Source organism: Cotesia typhae, unplaced genomic scaffold, assembly GCF_013202065.1.
Source record: "Cotesia typhae breed Kobodo isofemale line unplaced genomic scaffold, CoteBio_Ctyphae scaffold_13, whole genome shotgun sequence".
Lineage (NCBI taxonomy): Eukaryota > Metazoa > Arthropoda > Insecta > Hymenoptera > Braconidae > Cotesia > Cotesia typhae.
Window position 1 is genome coordinate 13,201,574 of NW_027423774.1, and position 22,279 is coordinate 13,223,852.

Consider the following 22,279-nt stretch of genomic DNA (forward strand, 5'->3'; position numbering starts at 1 on the left):
AGAATACTTTTGAATAATTTCAATTCTTTTTCATGTATATATAGATATACAGTTCACATAGGGTGACTGATTCCCAATACTTTTCAATCAATATTTTTAATCAGGGTACACAGTGTAAAATTTTGCGTCAAAAAATGTTGTGTTAAAAATTTTTTGTTGGATATTTAACACTTTCATGTGGAAATTTAACATTTATTGTATTAAATCAACACAAAAAAAACCATTCGGCAGTCGAAACGGGAAGTAGATTTCATAATAAATGTAAAAAATTCAAAAATTACTGCGATCGGAAACTACCGCGGCTTGTCACCACGATAGCGTCGCCAATTAACAATGGATTTTTATCAAACTGAACATACTTATTCTACAGATAGATACCGAGGTCAAGTTCGAAGATGAGCTTAATTGGTCAAGTAATTTAGAAATGCCATTATTTTTCAAACTTAAAATACTTCATTGACAATTATGATATTTCATTGATAACAATTTTTTAATAAAATATTTGTTTCACTGAGATGTAATTAAGAAAGAATGTGACATTTACAGACAATTATCCTGTCATAATTTACTGAATAATTACAATATTTTTTTAATGAGGAAACATTCCCTTTTTCGATGACTTGTTCCAAAAATTTTTTTTCTTTTAATTAAAAATTACAGAGATATTAATTGTAAAAAATAAAAATTATACAATTCATTATTAAATATTATCAACTTTATTGAAAATAGTTTGTTCATATGAAAATAAAAATAAACTTTGTTCAAGAAAATAATCCTTGAATCAAGAAAATTATTACAAGAATATCCATGATCTTGTATTATTTTATTTTTAAATTCAAAAATGCTTGTTTGGATATGCTCTAGCTGTTGTATTTTACACCTAAATTTTTTCTTGTAAACAGTAAGGAATTTAAAAATCAAAATGATTACTTCCATTAACTATGTACTATCTTTACTTATTTATTTTATATCTTTCATTTTTATTAATTTTATTTGTTTATAATCAATCTTTTCAACCTTTCATTTTAATGAAAAAATTAAAATTTTTATGATTTTGAAAATTTTGAAATCATGGCATTTCTAAATTACTTGACCGATTAAACTTATCTTCGAACTTGACTTCAGTATATATCTGTAGAATAAGTATGTCGAGTTTGGTAAAGATCAATTGTAAATTGACGACGCTATCGTGGTGACAAGCCGCGTTATATCGTATATATATATATATATATATATATATATATATATATATATATATATATATATATATATAAACTTTCGAACCATATGGATTTTCTGACTCAGCTCGTCGAGTTAAGTCGGAATATAGCAAAATTTTCCAAAAGTTTTGTCATGAGAACCATTGCAATAGTTAGATTTCTATGAAATCTACTAAAAATTAGGAAAACGGTTGACCCTGACAGCCATCCCTGCAACTTCCCGCTACTTTCATAATTAAGCGCTTGATATTGCACTTATTATGTTTTTGAGCTCTTCGAACTCCAAAGTTTGATAGGAGTTTAATAAATCACTATTTTTGGAATTTTTAAATCGCAATAACTTTTGAATGGATCAATCGATTTTCATGCGGTTGGAGGCATTCGACGCAGTTTCATCATCCTCATAAGTTATTTTTCAGGTTTTAATTGATCGAACCGAAAATTTTAGAGTTATCCCGAAAAAACACTTTTCAGTTTTCTTTCGTTCACGATACCTCACAAACAAATCAACCGATTTTGACCGGACTGATGGCGATCGACGCATTTTTTTTTATGTTAAGAGCTGATTAATTTTTGGAATCGATTGGTAAAGCCGTTTAAAAGTTTGTCCAAAAGAACCACTTTTCAAAAAATTTTTTTTTGTAGTTTTTTTACAATTTCTCAAAATCGACTGTTCTGAATCGGTTCAAATTTTTAGGAAATCTAAGTTTGGCCTAGCCCTTTCGAATGGCACCAATCGCAATGAAATCGGTCAAGCCGTTCAAAAGTTATAAAAGGGTTACACACACACATACACACACACACACGCGCGCGCGCGCGCATACAGACATACGGACATCATCGCGGGAATAGTCAGGGAAGCTTCCTAGGGCCTCAAAACGTCAAGATTTGCTGAGAACTCGATTTTCGAAAAACGGGGTAAAACCAATAACTTCCCGGTTTTTGAAAATTTTCAATTTTCTTAGCGGGAAGTTAAAAAGTATTGAATATTTAATATAAAAATCTATGACACAAAATTTTTTGACGCATTGACGCAAACTTTTTGCTGTGTATGTTAAAGAAATTAAAATTTCGAAAAAAATTGAAATTCAAAAGAAATATAGATTTAAAAAAAATGTTATTCTTAACAAAATTGAAATTACAAAAAAAAATCCAAATTTCGAAACTTGAAATATTGAATAAGAAAAATCCAAAAAAAAAATGTGGAAAACGGTTGACCCTAAAGGCCATTCCTGCAACTTCCCATCAATTCTGTACCTAAGCACTCAATTCAACATATTACATTGTTTTTGAGCTCAAACACTAGCTGTTCTATGCTTTTAAGTTCTTCGAATCCAAAAGTCTGATGGCAGTTTGATAAAACACTATTTTTAGTAGTGAAACACTAAATTTTTACTTCTTCGAAAAATTTAATTATCCAGGCCACTAAACCTCGCGGATAAAGAATAATCGCCTAGATTTCATTATAATTTTAGTCCACTGCCCTGGGATATTCCGCTCCCGTGTACTAATAATTGTCTTTGTTTTTAATAGATTGATTAAATAATTTTCGGATAGAAGTTCCCACGTGTGCTAGTTAACATGTTTTAATTACTTACAAATTTTACTGCAAAGATGGTCCTATGTCCTTAATTAGCTTTGTATGTGATTGTATGAAATTACGCAGAATAGATGTTGATGGTTGATAAATGAAGCTTAGTTAGCGATAAAATTACGACAAAACATAACTTTATTTCACTAAATCGACACTTTGAATAGGTTTATTATACTCGGTAACGAAGTACAATAAATTAGTTGTATAAATATTTTATTGATATTCGAGGTTATAGATGATTGATTATTGATAATAAACGCAACGATATTAGTTTAATACAAAATAATAATATTAATAATAATCTAAATTATTAATTAAATAAGAGATTTAATAGATCTTAGTGGTTTTGGTGAGTAGTCACCTATTAGTAGTAATAGTAGTATAGTAGTAAAAATTGACTTGAGAATCTAGCGTGGTGGTTAACACCGGGGGATCCATCGAAGTGTCGATCACCGCTCAAGTATTGGGGTTTGTGACCATTTTCCCCTTCTCGTATCGTCTTGTGACGTCACGGGACTACTTATTATTTTAGCTAGTGTCGGTAACGGAAATTTCGGGTGGTAGTTCGCCAGGCTGATAAAGTCGGGACATTTTGTAGTGTCTCAATCCTCCCTGCCAAGCCAAGACTACCCCGTCAATTCATTGTAAAGAGAAAAAAAAAATTTTTAATTAAAATTTTAAAATTATTTTTAAAGACTTGGTGAGTGATCACCTGTAAATAACTAAAGAATTGGTTATTGATAAATTTCTTGAGCGAATGTCGAAACCCCGGTCTAGACTTCGATCTATTGAACTATAAAAGAAATAAATTAAAAATTTTATAATTATTTTTTGATTATAGTTGGTTGATTTTTTTTTCTTTTTGAATTCCTTTTTTTTTGTGATTGGACTGCAGCTGTAAATAAAACAAATTAAACTGGCAGATAATATATTAGATGATAAGAATGAAGTTGCGATTATATAGACATTAATACGAATAGTTATTTGATTTTTATTTTATAGTAGTAAACAAATATTTTTTAAGGTATATAATGAACTGAATTATTATCAGTAATGAACAAAACAAATTAATATAGTAAAAAAAAAATAATGTAATGAAAAAAAAAAGTTATTATAGTAGTAATGAAAATGGTGAATGAGGATGAAAAGCTTCCTGAACCGTAAGGGGAGGGTTTATTTCCTCATGGCACGATGATGGGCCTCGTGGAAGAGTCTCATGTCCTCTTGGGTGTACTCGGTGCTGATCCAGTCCTTGTACTTGGGCCAACGCTTGTTACAAGCTCGGCATATGGGGTCGAAGAATTGGTTAGCCACTCCGCATCCTGAACAGCGTCCACGGAAGTGGTCTTTCAGTTCTTTCTCGTGGGGGCAGAAACACGTTTCCGTTGTCACTTGGTATTGGTAGCAGACGTGACACATGTCTGGCCTCCATGGTAGACGGCATTCGGCAATCTTGTGGGTTCGTTGCCGACAGTTCTGGCACCCTGTAGAGAAGAACAGTGACTGAGCCTGGGTAGTCACTGTCTGGGTCCAAGATTCCTGGAGATCTTGATGGCGAATCCTTGGCCGAACGGCAGCACAAGTGCTGCGGATTGCTTTACAGAAGGTGTTGTAGTCCATGAAACGGATTCTATTATGTACGCATACCTGGTTTGCGTCTGTAGTAGCTGTTGGTGGAGTTGCTGAGTCAGTGTCAGTTAGAAACTGCTGATATGCAGCATCTGGTGATATTGTCGCACTGTACCCAGGTGCTGACGTAGTCTGTGAGTACGGTAACGAATAGGCGTACGTTACCATTACCGTCTTAGTCGGTGTACCCTTCTTGATGGCTCCTGTTGCGTGGAGGAGGTTCGATTGCTCCTGGGTGAGCTCTCCTCGAGCCGCCCTGTGGGCCAGTAATGGAGATGGAGGGAATTGGGAACCCTCTCGGATAGGCCTGGACGTCGATGTATGAGGTTTGAGTCCAGCATTCAGTCCACATGCTGTCGCTGGCTGGCTGGCTAGAACTGGAACTACCGCCTTGTTAGTTGGCGTAGTCCCTATGTTGTAGACCGTCCTGATGGTCTGCTCCTCAGTGACTTGGAAGGTTAGAGGTCCTTCCTGGTGTACTTTTTGGTGGATGTCTTCACCTAGCTTCTTGATGGAGGGTTGGTTGCTGATTGGTTGTCTCAGATAAGTTGGTAACATCGCGTTGTAAAGACTGGATGTCACGGGTATTTCTTTGCAGCTGCATATGCAAATGCTCGATGCCATCAAGTATGTCATTGACCCAGGAAGGTCGTTCATTGGCGAGTCTAGCTGTTAGCTGAGCTAATGAGAGTTGTTAGTGAGTCTAATCGGCTCACGAATGCTGAGGCAACTGTTTGTTGACTCGCATCAGTGACTGATGGCTGCTTTGTGGCTGCTTTGCTGCTCGTAGATGCCGGCATGGGCGATGTCGGGATGTTCTCTGGTTGGTTAGCAGTATTGACTGGACCTGTAATCAAACTGCTGGCCACTTGTGTCAATGTAGTTGCTGCTGGAGTAGTTACTGCGGTAACTATGGTGACCGTGCCGGGCTGAACTGCGAGAGGCCTGGGAATTCGGCCGAAGGTAAGCTGTGTGGCTTCCTCTGGAGTCAGGCTCGGCTTAGCCATGGGCGGTGACGATGCAGGGGTTACAGCTAGCGGTTCAGGTGATGGTGATGATACAATATCGTCTTGATGAGATGAAATGGTATCGGAAGCTAAAGTTTCGGTCAACGGGTCGAGAATCAACGATTCCAAACTCGCATGCGAGCTAGCTTTCGACTCGCTGCTGGTGATTGATGACATTGTAGTACTCTCAGTAGTTTCTTTCTGTAATGACATTTGTCTATTAGACCTTCGTGGAATTTTTAAATCATTCAAATAATGTGTGCCGAGGCCATTGCCATTTAAATCTGATAATTTCACGACCATCGGACTTATTATATCGGTAACTACTGCGGGTCCTGCATATTTAGGTGCTTATTACACGCTGTAGCCGTCGATTTTTTTGCTTAATTTTTTTTTTAAATAATAAACGCGATCCCCGACCTGTAAATTTATAGATTGAGTGGAAAACCGTTTTTCATGTTGTTTTCGTGTTCGTTCCCGGGTTTTCAACATATAATGTTCTGTAAAATGCCGAAGTTCGTCTATTCTACTTATGCGGGATTTCCAAACAGATATATCAATCTCGTCAAATTTTTCAGTAACAGGTGTATCTGAGATAGGGTGTGGGTCACAACCATGATTTAAATAAAATGGGGACACACCTAGTGCGGTGTGGACTGCAGTGTTGTAGGCAGATTTTAGGTCTGGTATGCAAAGGTCCCAGTCTCGTTGGTTTTGTCCAGTAAATGAAATAATCATCGGTTTTATTGTGCGATCACAACGTTCTACGGGGTTCGCACGTGGGTGTCCTATTGAAGTAGGCGTAAGTAAGATATTGTACTGCTTTATAAGGGCCAGAACGTCTTTATTTATAAACTCTTTACCATTATCTGAAATAATTTGTTTAACTGGACCCCAGTGAGTTAATACTCCACGTAAATGCTTGATTATTTCTTTGGCAGTTTGTTGTCTTAATGGGAAGATTTCTAGGTATCGGGTATAAATGTCTTCAATTACCAATGCATATTGGAAGCCAGATGAGGATTTAGTGTAAGGGCCTATGGTGTTCATGGAGATGATAGTCCATGGCTGAGTTGGTGGTCTAGTACCAATATAGCCTTGTACCTTGTACCTTTACCAACATGCCCTGTATTACTACTTGAAGATTATTTATTGACGATACTAGTGTGTCTGTAGTGTCGTCTTTCGGCTTTTCTTTACGGAAATTGGGTTGTTTGTTAGTTAATACCGCGTCTACGGTAGTTGGTTCGTTGTTTTCTATATTTGACGCGTCTTGATCGGGGTCTGTATCGGTAACGGCGTTCATTCGCGTTCTGGATTTAGAGTAGGCCTGCTTCGGTACTTTTGGTTTATTCGACTGTTCCTGCTTAGGTGGATTACAAGTATCCATAATCGATTGCCAAGCGCCAACGCGTTGATACAACGTTGAATAAGTACTGATATGTTCTTCGGCAAATTTAAATAAAAATTTGGAATTAAATTTTTGAATAATAATTTTAATTTATCGATTTTCAGGTAACGGCTCTTCTAATTGGGCAAATGCACTTTGCATTCGATTAATAAATGCCGCTCCGAGTGCTTCGTCGGATTGCCGATATGAATAAATTTCTTGTAACAGGGTTTCGTTCGTTTGGTGGGTTTGCCATACTTTAAAGTGTGTCTTAAAGACCGTGTCTAGGCTAGATGTCTAGGCTACCCTGTATGCCACATACAGTATCCAACACATCTTGTAGTTGCCACATCTACCTGCCGCCACATCATCAGCTGCCCATCGCGCCCTGATCAAACTAACATTAGCCACTAATTTAGTTTACAGTTCCGACTACACACTGATGCACGTGCGTGATCAAAAATACAAAAACAATTCAGGTCCACGACCTACAGCCATCAGTGCGCCGCGTCATTGGTGGTCTCTCTTTCTACCAAAGTCCCTATTTCAGGACCCGCATCAACAGTCTCTCCAGCACAACTTTCATTGTCCGAGCAGACATCCAACTCAATCAGAATATGATTCTCAGGCATTTCTCTGAACTTATCATGACTATACTTAAAACTCCTATTATTACTCAAAGATTTTAGTTTGTATCGATCATTATCAAGTAATTCTGTTACCACAAATGGACCTCTAAATTTTCTGTCAAGTTTCGTCTGATTACGTTCTTCATTTCTAATTAAAACATGATCTCCGATTTTAAATCTATTGACTTTAGCTTTATTTTTATCAAATCTAATTTTCTCATAATTAGCATTCTCTTCTATACTATCAAACGCTCGTTGTCTTACATTAGAGATATCAATTTCTTTTTCGTTGTCATCAACTAACAATCCATAAGGTCTTGCTTTCTTACCGATTAATAATTCTAACGCACTAGATTTGGTAACACGATTCACGGTTGAATTTAAAGCTAACTAGACTTCACCAATGGCCTCTTGCCATGAGCGATTATTAGACTCGACAACAGTGAACATATTTTTTTTTTTAGCGTACTCATCACACGCTCTACCTGACCATTTGCCTTACTAGTACCTGTAACTATTAAATGCAAAATTATATTTAAAGATTTCCAAAGGTCTTTAAAGTCTTTTCCAATAAAACATCTACTTTGATCGGCAATCACACGAGCTGGGACTCCAAAAATAAATACTGCAACCTTTAAAGCTTTGATAACACCATGACTGTCAATTTTGCAAGTATGATGTAAATAGACATATTTAGTAAAACCATCTACAATAACAATAACGTATTTTTTTGGTATTATTTTTTTTACCACTCAATTTACCTGTAATATCGATATGTACAGTATGCCAAGGTATACGTGTCTCGGGGATGCAATTTAGCTTGAATTTTACCTGAGTGAGTTTTAGAGAGTTTAAAAGTAATGCAATTGTCAACAAATTGACGTACATATTTAAACATACCCTCAAACCAGTAATATTCAAAAACCTTATCAAGAGAAAAACCCGTAATAGAAGAACTTTCATAATCTTTTAATATTGAAATTAATTTTATTTTATTGTCTTTATCAACATTGGTATCAACGCTATCAAAATTTATGATTTCAACTCTACTACATTCATTTAGAACTTTAGATTTATAGATATTAAAATTAAGTTGGGAAATATTTACTTCAAAACCCAAGCTTAAAATTTCTCGATCAATCAAAATATTCTCGTTCAAATATTCATCTGGGATAACGTAAGAAAGAATCTTTAATATAAACGAATTCATAATTACATTAGATAAAATTTGCATACAACGATTTGCTACAACATTTCGATATCCTTTAAAATAACAAATTCATTAATCCTTCTTCCTGAAAACTTAAGAGCAATCGATTCTTTTTTTAATCAGCATTCCGCTCCTGAATCAAAACAATATGGAAGCGACTCACCAAGATGGTTCAGAATACCAGTAGGAGCTGCAACTCCGGGTGAATTTTCATCACGATAGCTGTCGCAGTTTCTTGTCCACCAAAACGTGACACAAAAAATTCTTTTAATTTTGGCCACTGTATACCCGGAGTTGCTGCTTCAGACAGCCACTGAGACGCTCAGCCTTCCAAGGCTTTACTAAGCGCAGATATCAATCCACTTCCTTGGAGAGGGTTTTCCAACAGGCACAATTCCGTTGCTGAACACCATGCAACAGGAGCCAATCCCGCACTCTCTGGATTGAACCGCGGTAAAGAAACATTGTTCTTTGTCCAAGAAATGAACTCCACTGATCGGGTGCTGGACCAGATGGAAACGATCCCACTTCTGATGTCAGAGAGGAAGGAGTTATAGTTGGAGATTCAGCATCTTCTGATTTACTCATTTATATTGTTATAATTAATTAATATTCACAATTACAAAAAGATCAATTATTACGAATGAGTAGATAAACTCGTACGAGGTTAAGTTAATTTAGAATGCAAACAATGTTAATAATATCTTGCGATAGACCGAAACTTAGGAAATAACGAATTCGCGATCACCAGGACGTCTGTTCGATCTCGATCTTAAAGCAAGACTGTCTTTTCAAAAACTATTCTCAAATAGTCTGCCTGCTGCACATTTCTCTTTTCCTTATTAATTTTATGATACCCCTATCGTCCTGGGATCCCGACTACGTTGACAACCATGTGCCTACCTAGGCCTAAGCCTACCGCAATAAAACATTTTAGTTATATCTTAGTTTACAAAATATTAAAGTAAAAGTACATTTCTTAAAATAACTAAAAAAATAGAAATATCCTAAAGAATATTCTCATCGCTTCGTCAGAAAATACTCCGCTGTACTTTACTCTCCGACATATATATATATATATATATATATATATATATATATATATATATATATATATATATATATATATTGAGACACTACAAATAGTCCAGTTCTTATCAGCCTTCAATTAGCCGCCCGAAAACGTTCGTTACCGATACTGGGTTAATTTTAATTAATTTTTCCTGACGGTAGGAGTCCCGGGAAATAGTGGAGATGAACGCCCACGACGCGTCCAGTCCGAAAATTATAGATCAGACTTCGATCCAACTCCCCAACTAGCTACACGCTACTAAATCATCCTATCAATCTATTATATTCATACACCCTATTTCATAATTCTATTGTATTAACACTAAGTTTATATTGTTTAATTATATCATTTATTCGTTATTGTTGGTAAAATAGATGATAATAAAGTTATAATTTATCGTCACCGAATACACGTGTTTAATTGGTAAAATTAAGTTGTGTGTGAATAAGTTAATAAGTTGTTCATCGTACATCAACCATATTCACCTTGAGGCCTTTGAAGGACGTAAACCTTCAGAGATTTATTGTTCAAGAATTGCTGTGCCAATCATCCCCAAATATTCTAATCATCGCTGCGTATTGTAAGTAAAGAAAGAATTATTACTGGCAACACGTGAGACTTCGTATCTTCCTAATCAATTTCTACACTCTCTATTTACTAAAAACACGATTTACGTTGTCTGTAAGGAAGCGGATTTCCGAGAGCTGGTGGTCCAAAATTAATATTTAGAGGTTCAACCGATTAAAATTCTTATCCGCGAGGTTTTAGTGGGTTGATAAATAAATTTATCATTAAAAAGAAAAATTTATGTCTCAATTGGGGCTCGAACAGGGACGCTGCCCTCATTAATGAATGTCTTTGTTCCACAAAAATTTCAAAAGTTTATAAATTCATTTTCAACTTATAAATTCAATACTTTACCGATAAAAATTAATTAATACGATTAATCGATAGAATTCTAGTCATAAATAACTATAAAATTCTATTAAGATAGCAAAAATTTTGCTGAAAATTCAGAAGAAAAACTCTAAACTTATAAAATTAATCTCTACTTTGACAAAAATTGCCACGTTTTCATACCATCTCATCTAATATTAAGTATAATAAACTGAAAAGAATTATAATGTGTACATAAATTGTAATGTTGTAAAACTACAATCCGATTATTGTATAGATTTATGCTGATGTCATTTATTTTACGATAACTGAGAAGTACTCTCAGTAAAATTCCAGTAAAAATAATTTCGACAAAATTTTTATCAGTATATAAATCTCACAAATCCATTGTCTATCATATTTTGTGTACCGAGTCGTAAGCCATAAATACGCTGCATGCTCGGGCTAAAGTAAACATGACACAAGGTCGTTACACTCAAACGTCGAAGAATCGGTCGTCATATACTAAGTATTGTAACGTTCGGAAATAAAATTAAAATCTTTAAGTTTTATTCCTACACAAGAATTTCTTTGTCTAGCCAAGTCGAAACTAAATCTCTTATTTAATTTTATTACTCAAAATAAACTCTTAGTAGAAAATATTTTAAGACTAAAATTAAACATTGCCGTTAAAATAAATTATTTTATTTAACTTCACCGCTCGAATTTCAGAAAAATAACGTTTGAATTAACTATCATAAATTAATAAGCTCATTGTCGAAGTAAAATTTAGTGGTTAAATTAATAACCCCGAGTACCAGATAATTATTAAATAAATCCTGGATTGTAGTGATTTAGCTTGAGTACGTTACCGAGGAAAACAATTATCAAAAATCTAAGATTAAAATTTTCTATCAGGTGTGTCACCATAAAATAAAATTCCCGAAAATTTAATCCAACCGAAAGTTAATTAAGTAAAATAATTAAGAAAAAATTTTAATATCAGAATTTTTCAAAAATGTTTCCCCGTACGCCAGTAAATCGATTCTCGGTACCTGTAAACAATAATGCGAACCAGATCCCACAAGATCCCCATGTAGTCGCATCAAGCCAGAATCTACTAAATTTTAACCCGACTCAAGTTCCCAGTTCAGGTCTATATCCACAGTTATCAGACGACTTACTTAGACTAGACAATTCACAAAACGACTTGCATAACAGTAAAAGCTACAACAATAATACTGACCCCGCTCAGACAATTCAAAACAACATGAGCGGAATACAGGACTTAGCGAATCCCGCAAATTTAAGCGGTAACGAGATAAATAGTGTACAAGACACACTAGACCCAACGAACGCAAACAACAACTATGTAAACGTAATACAAAATCCTGGGAATACTAATGTTGTGACACATGCTCTCGAGGAAGTAGTTAGACAGCTCAGATCGGAAAACGAAGCCTGGAAAGCCGCGAATTATCAATTAATACCACCCTTTGCCAGCACTCTAGTCCGAACAACGTCTGACGCTGTAAACAACAACCACCTAGCCAATACTACTTATGCATTTCAGCCGCGGGAATTATTCCCGAATTCAAACTTCTCGGCGGGAAGTCATTTGATACCGCCCGCACCTCGCTTACCTCCCGCTACCACGGTACAAAACTCAGCGTTCAGTGGAGCTGCGCGTTTACCGTACGCGCACCCGTATATCCCACCACTCGTACCGCCAGTATCTCAGTACGTACCAGCTACACACACATAAACATACACCACTGTATCTCAAGTAACACAAACTTACACAGCACCATCGATGCCATATTACGTACCGGCCACACACATACAGCCCCACACTACTGTACCGCACGTGACGCATACCTACACAGTACTGATAGCTTCTTTTCACGTACCCGCATCGCAGACACAGCAATATACGCACACTATCCCAGGCATGGTCCCAAGCGTTGCTCACTCTTATACATACCCGAGTACAGTTGCACCCTTACGGACTAATGACATTTGCCGGACTGCCAAATCATGGAATATAATTTTTCCTTCACGTGATCCATCCGCAAAACTAGACGCTAAAAAATTTATTAAAACTTTAGAACAGAGAATGATCAGTAATGATATATCACTAGATAGTTTTAGGCCAGTAGTTGCTTCAACCTTAACCGGTAATATTCTAGACTGGTATTATCAAAACAAACACCTATTCACAGACTGGTCAATCTTCAAAACACACTTTAAAGTATGGCAAACCCACTAAACAGTCGAAACCTTATTACAAGAAATTTATTCATATCGGCAATCCGACGACGAACTTGGAGCAGCATTTATTAATCGAATGTAAAGTGCATTTGCCCAACTAGAGGAGCCGTTACCGGAAAGTCGACAGATTAAAATTATTATTCAAAAATTTAATTCCAAATTTTTATTTAAATTTGCCGAAGAACATATCAGTACCTATTCAATGCTTTATCAACGCGTTGGCGTTTGGCAATCGATTATGGACACTTGTAATCCCCCTAAACAAAAACAATTAAATAAATCAAAAGTACAGAATCAGGGCTATTCCAAATCCAGAACGCGAATGAACGCTGTTACCGACACAGATCCTGATCAAGACGCGTTAAATACGGAAAACAACGAACAAACTACCCTAGACGCGGTATTAACTAACAAACAACCCAATTTCCGTAAAGAAAAGCCGAAAGACGACACTACAGACACACTAGTATCGTCAATAAATAATCTTCAAGTAGTAATACAGGGCATGTTTGAAAACTTGCAAAAGACTCTCTCTCCACCACCACCTTCCGCGTCCTGTATACGCTGTGGACGTTATGGACATACATCCGACGAATGTTGATGTAGAAGAAAAAGCATTTGTCGAGTCTAAGAAATCACTATTACAAGCAGCCACATTAGCCCTGCCTGAGCCAGATCGCCCCTATCGCTTATACACTGATGCGAGTAACACTGGACTAGGCGCGATTCTCACTCAGTACGACTTTAAAGAAGATCGCGAGAATTTAATTATGTGTCTGAGCAGACCTCTGAATAAAGCTGAAATTAATTACACAACGACAGAAAAAGAATGCCTCGCGGTAGTTTGGGCCTTACGGAAATTATGTGGATACGTCGAAGGTCTTCCAGTTACAGTTTATACTGACCATTCCGCGTTAAAATGGCTCTATAATTTAAAAGATCCAGCAGGTCGTTTAGCTAGGTGGGCTATTGACTTATCAGCATACAAGTTGGACATTATCCATTACAGAGGAACTCAGAATGAAGCTCCAGACGCTCTATCACGCCTTTATGAAGATCCTGTATTAACAGAACTCATCAATTCAAAATCGTAGCATTCGTGAACTTGGAAGTTCATGGTACAACGAAAAAGTCCGAGTAGTCCAGAAATTCCTGGAAAAATACCCCGAATGGAAGTATGAAGACGAAAGACTATACTATTACCGCCCAACAGCAGTCAAGGAAATTCTAGGTGACATTACCGCGTGGAAAATCATCCTCACAGAACCTGAAGTCAAGCCTCAACTCGAGAAAGCTCATTGCGATGTTCAATCGGGACATTTAGGTATTGATAAAACCTACTGGCGTATCCGCGAGACCCATTACTGGCCCGGTATGTTTCGAGATATTGTTTCCTATGTCAATTTTTGTGAGAGTTGCCTTAAAACAAAAAGTAATCGGACTAAACCGCAAGTCTATATTGGTACTAGACCACCAACTCAGCCATGGACTATCATCTCCATGGACACCATAGGCCCTTACACTAAATCCTCATCTGGTTTCCAATATGCATTGGTAATTGAAGACATTTACACCCGATACTTAGATATTTTCCCATTAAGACAACAAACTGGCAAAGAAATAATCAAGCATTTACGCGGAGTATTAACCCACTGGGGCCCAGTTAAACAAATTATTTCAGATAATGGTAAAGAGTTTATAAATAAAGACGTTTTGGCCCTTATAAAACAGTACAATATCTTACTTACGCCTACTCCCATAGGACACCCATGTGCGAACCCCGTAGAACGTTGTAATCGCACGATAAAACCCATGATTATTTCATTTACTGGACAAAACCAACGAGACTGGGACTTTCACATACCAGACCTAAAATTTGCCTATAATACTGCAATTCACACTGCACTAGGTATGTCCCCATTTTATTTAAATCATGGTCATGACCTACACCCTATATCAGATACACCTGTTACTGGAAACTTCGACGAGACTGATATAACTGTTTGGAAATCCCGCATAAGTAGAATAGACGAACTTCGCCATTTTACTGAACATTACATGTTAAAAGCTCGGGAACGAACACGAAAACAACATGAAAAACGGTTCTCTACTCAATCTATCAATTTACAGGTCGGGGATCGCGTTTATTATTTAAATAAAAAATTAAGTAAAAAAGTTGATGGCTATAGCGCGAAGTTAGCACCTAAATATGCAGGACCCGCAGTAGTTACTGATATAATAAGTCCGATGGTCGTGAAATTATCAGATTTAAATGGCAATGGCCTCGGCACACATTATTTAAACGATTTGAAAATTCCACGAAGGTTTAATAGACAAATTTCATTACAGAAAGAAACTACTGAGAGTACTATAATGTCATCTATTACCAGCAGCGAGTCGAAAGCTAGTTCGCATGCGAGTTTGGAGTCATTGATTCTCGACCCGCTGACCGAAACGCTAGCTTCCGATGCCATTTCACCTCATCTGAACGACACTGTATCACCACCATCACCTGAACTGTCAGCTGTAACCCCTGCATCGTCACCGACCATGGCTAAGCCTAGCCTGACTCCAGAGGAAGCTATCCAGCTCACTTTCGGCCGAATTTCCAGGTCCCTCGCAGTCCAGCCCGGCACAGTTACCGTAGTTACCGCAGTAACTACTCCAGTAGCAGGCACATCGACACCAGTGGCCAGCAGTCTGATTACAGGTCCAGTCAGTAATGCTAACCAGCCAGAAGATACTTTGACATCTACGAGCAGCAAGGCAGCTACAGAGCAGCCATCAGTCACTGATGCGAGTCAACAAACAGTTGCCTCAGCATTCTTGAGCCGACTAGACTCTCTAGCTCAGCCAATAGCTAGACTCACCAACGAGCGACCTTTCTGGGTCAATGACATATTGGATGGCATTGAGCATCTGCGCATGCAGCTGCAAAGAAACACGCGTGACATCCAGTTTTTACAACGCGATGTCACCAACCTAGCTGAGACAACTAACCAGCAACGTCGGAACCTTAGCGATGTAGCCGAAGAAGTCGTTGCCGTCAACCACCGAGTCGAGGCGATGGAACCCTCCATCAAGCAGCTGGGTGATGACCTCCAGCAAAGAGCACACCAGGAGGGACCCATGACCTTCCAAGTCACCGAAGAGCAGACCATCAGAACGGTCTACAACATCGGGACTACGCCAACCAACAAGGCGGTAGTTCCAGTCCTAGCTAGCCAGCCAGCGACAGCATGTAGACCGAATGCTGGACTGAAACCTCACCCATCAACGTCCAAGCCCATCCGAGAGGGTTCTCAATTCCCTCCATCTCCATTATTGGCCCACAGAGCGGCTCGAGGAGAGCTCACCCAGGAGCAATCGAACCTCCTCCAAGCAACAGGAGCCATCAAGAAGGGCGCACCGGCAAAAACAGTTATGGTAACGTACGCTCATTCGTTACCGTACTCCCAGACTACGTCAGCACCTGAGTACAGTGCGCCGATATCACCAGAGGCTGCATATCAACAGTTTCTGGCTGACACTGACTCAGCAACTCCATCAACAACTACTACAGACGCTAACCAGATATGCGTGCATAACGGAATCCGCTTTATAGATTACAACACCTTCTGTAAAGCAATCCGCAGCACTTGTGCTGCCGTTCGGCCAAGGATCCGATACCAAGAGCTCCAGGAGTCTTGGACTCAGACAGTGACTACCCAGGCTCAGTCACTGTTCTTCTCCACAGGGTGCCAGAATTGTCGGCAACAAACACACGAAATTGCCGAATGCCGTCTACCATGGAGACCAGATATGTGTCAGGTCTGCTATCAGGACCAAGTGACAACGGAAACGTGTTTCCGCCCCCACGAAAAAGAATTAAAAGACCACTTCCGTGGACGCTGTTCAGGATGCGGAGTGGCAAATCAATTCTGCGACCCCATGTGCCGGGCTTGTAACCAGCGCTGGCCAAAATACAAGGACTGGATCAGTACCAAGTACACCCAAGAGGACATGAGACTCTTCAACGAGGCCCATCTTCGTGCCATGAGGAAATAAACCCCCCCTTACGGTTCAGGAAGTTTTCATCCTCATTCACCACTCTTTCATTAATACTTTAATGATTTTTATTACATTATTTTCTTATTATTTTAATTTTTTTTGTTTGTCCATTACTGACAAGAAGTCAGTCCATTATATACTTTAAAAATTGTGTGTTTACTACTATAAAATAAAATTCAAATAACTATTCATATTAATTTCTATATAATCACAACATCATTCATATCACCTAATATATTATCTGCCAGTTTAATTGGTTTTATTTACAGCTGCAGTCCAAATCAAAAGAAAAAAAAATCAACCAACTATGATCAAAACATTCTATTATAAAATCTCTAATTTATTCCTTTTTTAGTTCAATAAATCGAAGTCTAGACCGAAGTTTCGCCATTCGCTCAAGAAATTCACCAACAACAAATTCTTTATTTAAAAATAATTTTTAAAATTTTAATTAATAATTTTTTTTTCTTTATAGGTAATGACTCACCAGTCTACCAACACATCCATTCCTCAGGTGACTACTCACCAATCCAAAATTCCTCAAACTCCCTACTTTCTCACACACCACTATAGGTGACTACTCACGACTCTTTCTCATTAACAGGTGACTACTCACCAAATCATCATACCACTATAGGTGACTACTCACCAATCAAAACTTTTCACACTGTCATTTCATCAAACCATCCTACCTAGGTGACCACTCACCACTAACTCCTATCTTCCTATTACCCTCAAACCTGGTGACGATTCACCGATTCTTTTAAAAGAGCTAGCTCGGTTCAAAAATTGACGGAGTAGTCTTGGCTTGGCAGGGAAGATTGAGACACTACAAATTGTCCCCACTTTATCAGCCTGGCGAACTACTACCCGAAATTTTCGTTACCGACACTAGCTAAAATAATAGGTAGTCCCGTGACGTCACAAGACGGCACGAGGAGGGGAAAAACGGTCACAAACCCCGATACTTGAGCGGTGATCGACAATTCAATCGATCCCCCGGTGTTAACCACCACGCTAGATTCTCAAGTCAATTTTACCACTATACCTCTATTACCACTATTAGGTGATTTCCCACCAAAACTACAAAATTATTAACAACTATCAAATCTTTTATTTAATCATTAAGTTTATATTATCATTATTACTACTATTTTGTGTTAAACTATCAATGCGTTGTTATAAATAATTAACTCTCAACAACCTAGAATATTAGTAAAATATTCCTATTACAAATCTATTGTATTTCATCACCGAATATAATAAATATAATTCAAGTGTTTAGTTAGTGAAATAAAATTAAGTTTGTTGTAATTTTGTCATCAATCAAGTTAATTTATCCACTACAATACTCACTTTGCGTAATTCAATCTAATCAACCACAACACCAACCACGGAAGAACGACCGTCTGCACAGTAACTTTTGTAAGTAAGTAAAATAAATTTAACTGGCACACGTGGTGAATTCTATCCCATAATCTATCTAATCAAGCTCTCTTAAAACAAAAGACAATCATAAATACGGGAGCGGAATATCCCAAGCGCAGTGGACCAAAATTATAAACGAAATCCAGGCGACTAATTCTTATCCGCGAGGTTTAGTGGCCTGGAAACTAAGATTTTTCAGGAAAGTAAAAATTCTAGTGTTTCAATATATATATATATATATATATATATATATATATATATATATATATATATATATATATATATATACATATATATATACACTACTGGAAAAAATTAAGGGATCAAAAAAAAATTCCAAATTTTTCGGTAGTTTTCAACAGGCCGTAACTTTGAGAGAAGTGGTCGTACAGGAAATAAACAAAAAAGGAAACTGTAGCTCCAAGTGTCTAGTTTTTGGATTAGAACTTCAAAATTTTGTAGTCTCCGCGGTTTTTGAGTAATCGTAGAAAAACCAGCAACGAAAAAATTCTCAAAATTTTTTTAATTTTTTTTTTGGTATACGGGCGTGGAAAAAATTTTTTTAGCTTAACCACCATAAGGATCGGATACTTTGTTCATTTAGCTTTAATTTCTTGTTTTAAACACCCTGATACGTCCACTCCTCGCTGAGATATCGGTCTTCAAATGGAAAAGGATCTTTTTGTCTTTGATTATCGATATCTCAGCAACCAATGATCGCACAGAAAGTTAAAGGTGGGTTTCAAGAACTTGAATGAATTCCCCTTAACGACTGTCCATTGTTTTTTCGAAAAAAAATTTTTTCTTTCCGTCACATGAATTTGAAAATGCAACAAAAAAAGGGCTTTTAGTGGTTTTTTGGAAAATCAAGCGCTGGATCGAAAATATTGAGGAAACCACTAATGTTAAGTGTGCCTTTTACAGTTCAATATGTCCACAAAAACCCTACAAAGAATCAAATTAATCCAGCCAGCCGTTTTTTTGTTTCACTTGATCGAATTTTTGAAAAAATTAAAGGATCACGTTTTTTGCTCTGAAAAGCTCATAATTTTTAAAAATGAGAAAAAAAAATGGTTTTTTCGAGCTTTTTCCACATTTTCGTTCCAAAAGTGCTTAAATTTTCAAAAAAAAAAATTAAACAAAAAAATTTTCAAAAAAAAAATTTTTTTCGAAAAAAATTAAAAAAAAATTTTTTTGGAAAAACTTTTTTAACAAGTTAAGGAAACTCAAAAAACCATCGCCCAATGATTTTTATCACCTTTCCACCGCTGCATTCCTTGATTCTACTGATCTCCTTTTAATTAAATTAATAAAAAAGTTAATACCCCCAATCGAATTTCGATTTTTTTCATACGCTTTTCGGAGTTTTTTTTTCTTTTCTTTTTGTGAATCCTTAGCAAATCGCTTCATTCAACAGTTTTTTCAAAACTAATCCCTCTGCGCTAAAAAAATTTTTTTAATTTTTTGGTCAAAATTGAAAATTTCTGACTTTTGATTCTTAATCATGGTTAGACGACATTTATCGGAGGTGGAAGTCGCTCGGTTAGTGACTCTTATCGACGAAGGTTACACTCAACATGCAGTTGCTATCCGGATGGGTGTAAGTCAATCTGTCGTATCTCGAGCTTATACCAGATACCAAGAGACGAATCAATATCATCGTCGCCCCGGACAAGGTCGCCATCGAGTCACTAATGCCCGCGATGATCGAACAATTGTTAGAGAAGTTCGACGACAACCTTTCGTCAATGCGAATATTGTCGCTCGAAACTTCCCCAATCGCAGACAACAGCAACAACAACAGCAACAGCGACGACGGCATCAAGTGCGAAACATTTGCTCTCGAACAATCATCAACCGTCTTCGTGAAACTGGGTTACACGCACGACATCCTAATCGTGTACCCCTGTTGACAGCAAGACATCGTCGAGCTCGTTTAGCGTATGCTTACGATCATCGAAATTGGAACTTGAGGGAATGGACAAATGTTTTATTCACTGATGAGTCTCGTTTTAATCTGTATGGCAACGATCGACGTCCTCTCGTTTGGCGCCGTCGTGGAGAACGTTTTCGCCAGAACTTTGTCCGTCCAGTCGTTGCCTACGGCGGTGGATAAGTTATGGTGTGGGGCGGCGTTTCACGAAATTGGAGAACACCTTTGGTAATTGTACGCGAAAATTTGACAGCTAGACGTTACATCGACCAAATTTTAAGGCCCATTGTTCTGCGCAGACGACAACATCTGAGGTCGTTCATATTGATGCAAGATAATGCACGTCCACACACAGCCAACATTACCCGGCGCTTCTTTGAGCGGCATGACATCACATTGTTGCGACACCCAGCAATGAGTCCAGATCTCAACCCCATAGAGCACGTTTGGGACATAATGGGCCGTCGGTTGCGCAGAGAGTATCCAAATTTGCAGAACTTAGCTGCTTTGGAGCGCGCGCTTCAGCACATTTGGAATACCATTCCGCAGCCTCAAATTACCGTCTGCATAAACATGGCTGAACGTTTGAGAGCCGTTATTGAAAACAGGGGTGGTAATACCGGGTATTGAACCAACAAAAACCTTCAGAGAAAGAGTTTGGAGTCATTAAATACGGTGGAACTGACGAGCCACCGTGTCTCAATTCTCCTGAAATACCTTACACACGCACACACACACACACACACACACACACACACACACACACACACACGCGCGCGCGCGCGCGCGCGCAGAAGCGTAAATCCGACCGCGCGACCTCCACGTGGTACGCTTTGGATAACGCTAATGCCGGCGGTAATTGTTTTATTAAACTTTTCAAGAGAAAAAATTTCAAAAAAAATTTTTTTTTTTAATTTTTTTTTTTTTAAATTTAAGCACTTTTTGGAACGAAAATGTGGAAAAAGCTCGAAAAAACCATTTTTTTTTCTCATTTTTAAAAATTATGAGCTTTTCAGAGCAAAAAACGTGATCCTTTAATTTTTTCAAAAATTCGATCAAGTGAAACAAAAAAACGGCTGGCTGGATTAATTTGATTCTTTGTAGGGTTTTTGTGGACATATTGAACTGTAAAAGGCACACTTAACATTAGTGGTTTCCTCAATATTTTCGATCCAGCGCTTGATTTTCCAAAAACCACTAAAAGCCCTTTTTTTGTTGCATTTTCAAATTCATGTGACGGAAAGAAAAAATTTTTTTCGAAAAAACAATGGACAGTCGTTAAGGGAATTCATTCAAGTTCTTGAAACCCACCTTTAACTTTCTGTGCGATCATTGGTTGCTGAGATATCGATAATCAAAGACAAAAAGATCCTTTTCCATTTGAAGACCGATATCTCAGCGAGGATTGACGTATCAGGGTGTTTAAAACAAGAAATTAAAGCTAAATGAACAAAGTATCCGATCCTTATGGTGGTTAAGCTAAAAAAATTTTTTCCACGCCCGTATACCAAAAAAAAAACTAAAAAAATTTTGAGAATTTTTTCGTTGCTGGTTTTTCTACGATTACTCAAAAACCGCGGAGACTACAAAATTTTGAAGTTCTAATCCAAAAACTAGACACTTGGAGCTACAGTTTCCTTTTTTGTTTATTTCCTGTACGACCATTTCTCTCAAAGTTACGGCCTGTTGAAAACTACCGAAAAATTTGGAATTTTTTTTTGATCCCTTAATTTTTTCCAGTAGTGTATATTGTTAAAAATATATTGTGTCAATTAAATTATTTGTGTTACTGCAATAACAGTGATTATTATTTACGGTTTAAATAATGTCCGAGAATCAACAAAAAGGTTTCACCTCAAACGAGGAGATGGACAGTTTTACAAATGGTGATTGTATGTTGTATGTATATTTTTATTATATATCTTAAATCTTTGTTCAATATTAGGGTGTCCGTTATTTACCAATTTGGT

The 22,279-nt window shown here is 37.3% G+C and overlaps 1 protein-coding gene across 1 annotated transcript; it reads right to left on the reverse strand.

The window, feature by feature from the left end:
* Positions 1–5,108: 5,108 nt before the first annotated feature.
* LOC141535282 (uncharacterized) lies at positions 5,109–8,904 on the reverse strand. The gene is made up of 2 exons (XM_074255141.1): positions 8,843–8,904; positions 5,109–5,651 (listed from the first exon to the last, which is right to left on the reverse strand). The coding sequence occupies exon 2, from the start codon at positions 5,625–5,627 to the stop codon at positions 5,109–5,111; it is 519 nt and encodes a 172-aa protein (XP_074111242.1). The 5' UTR covers positions 5,628–5,651; positions 8,843–8,904.
* Between the last annotated feature and the right edge of the window lie 13,375 nt (positions 8,905–22,279).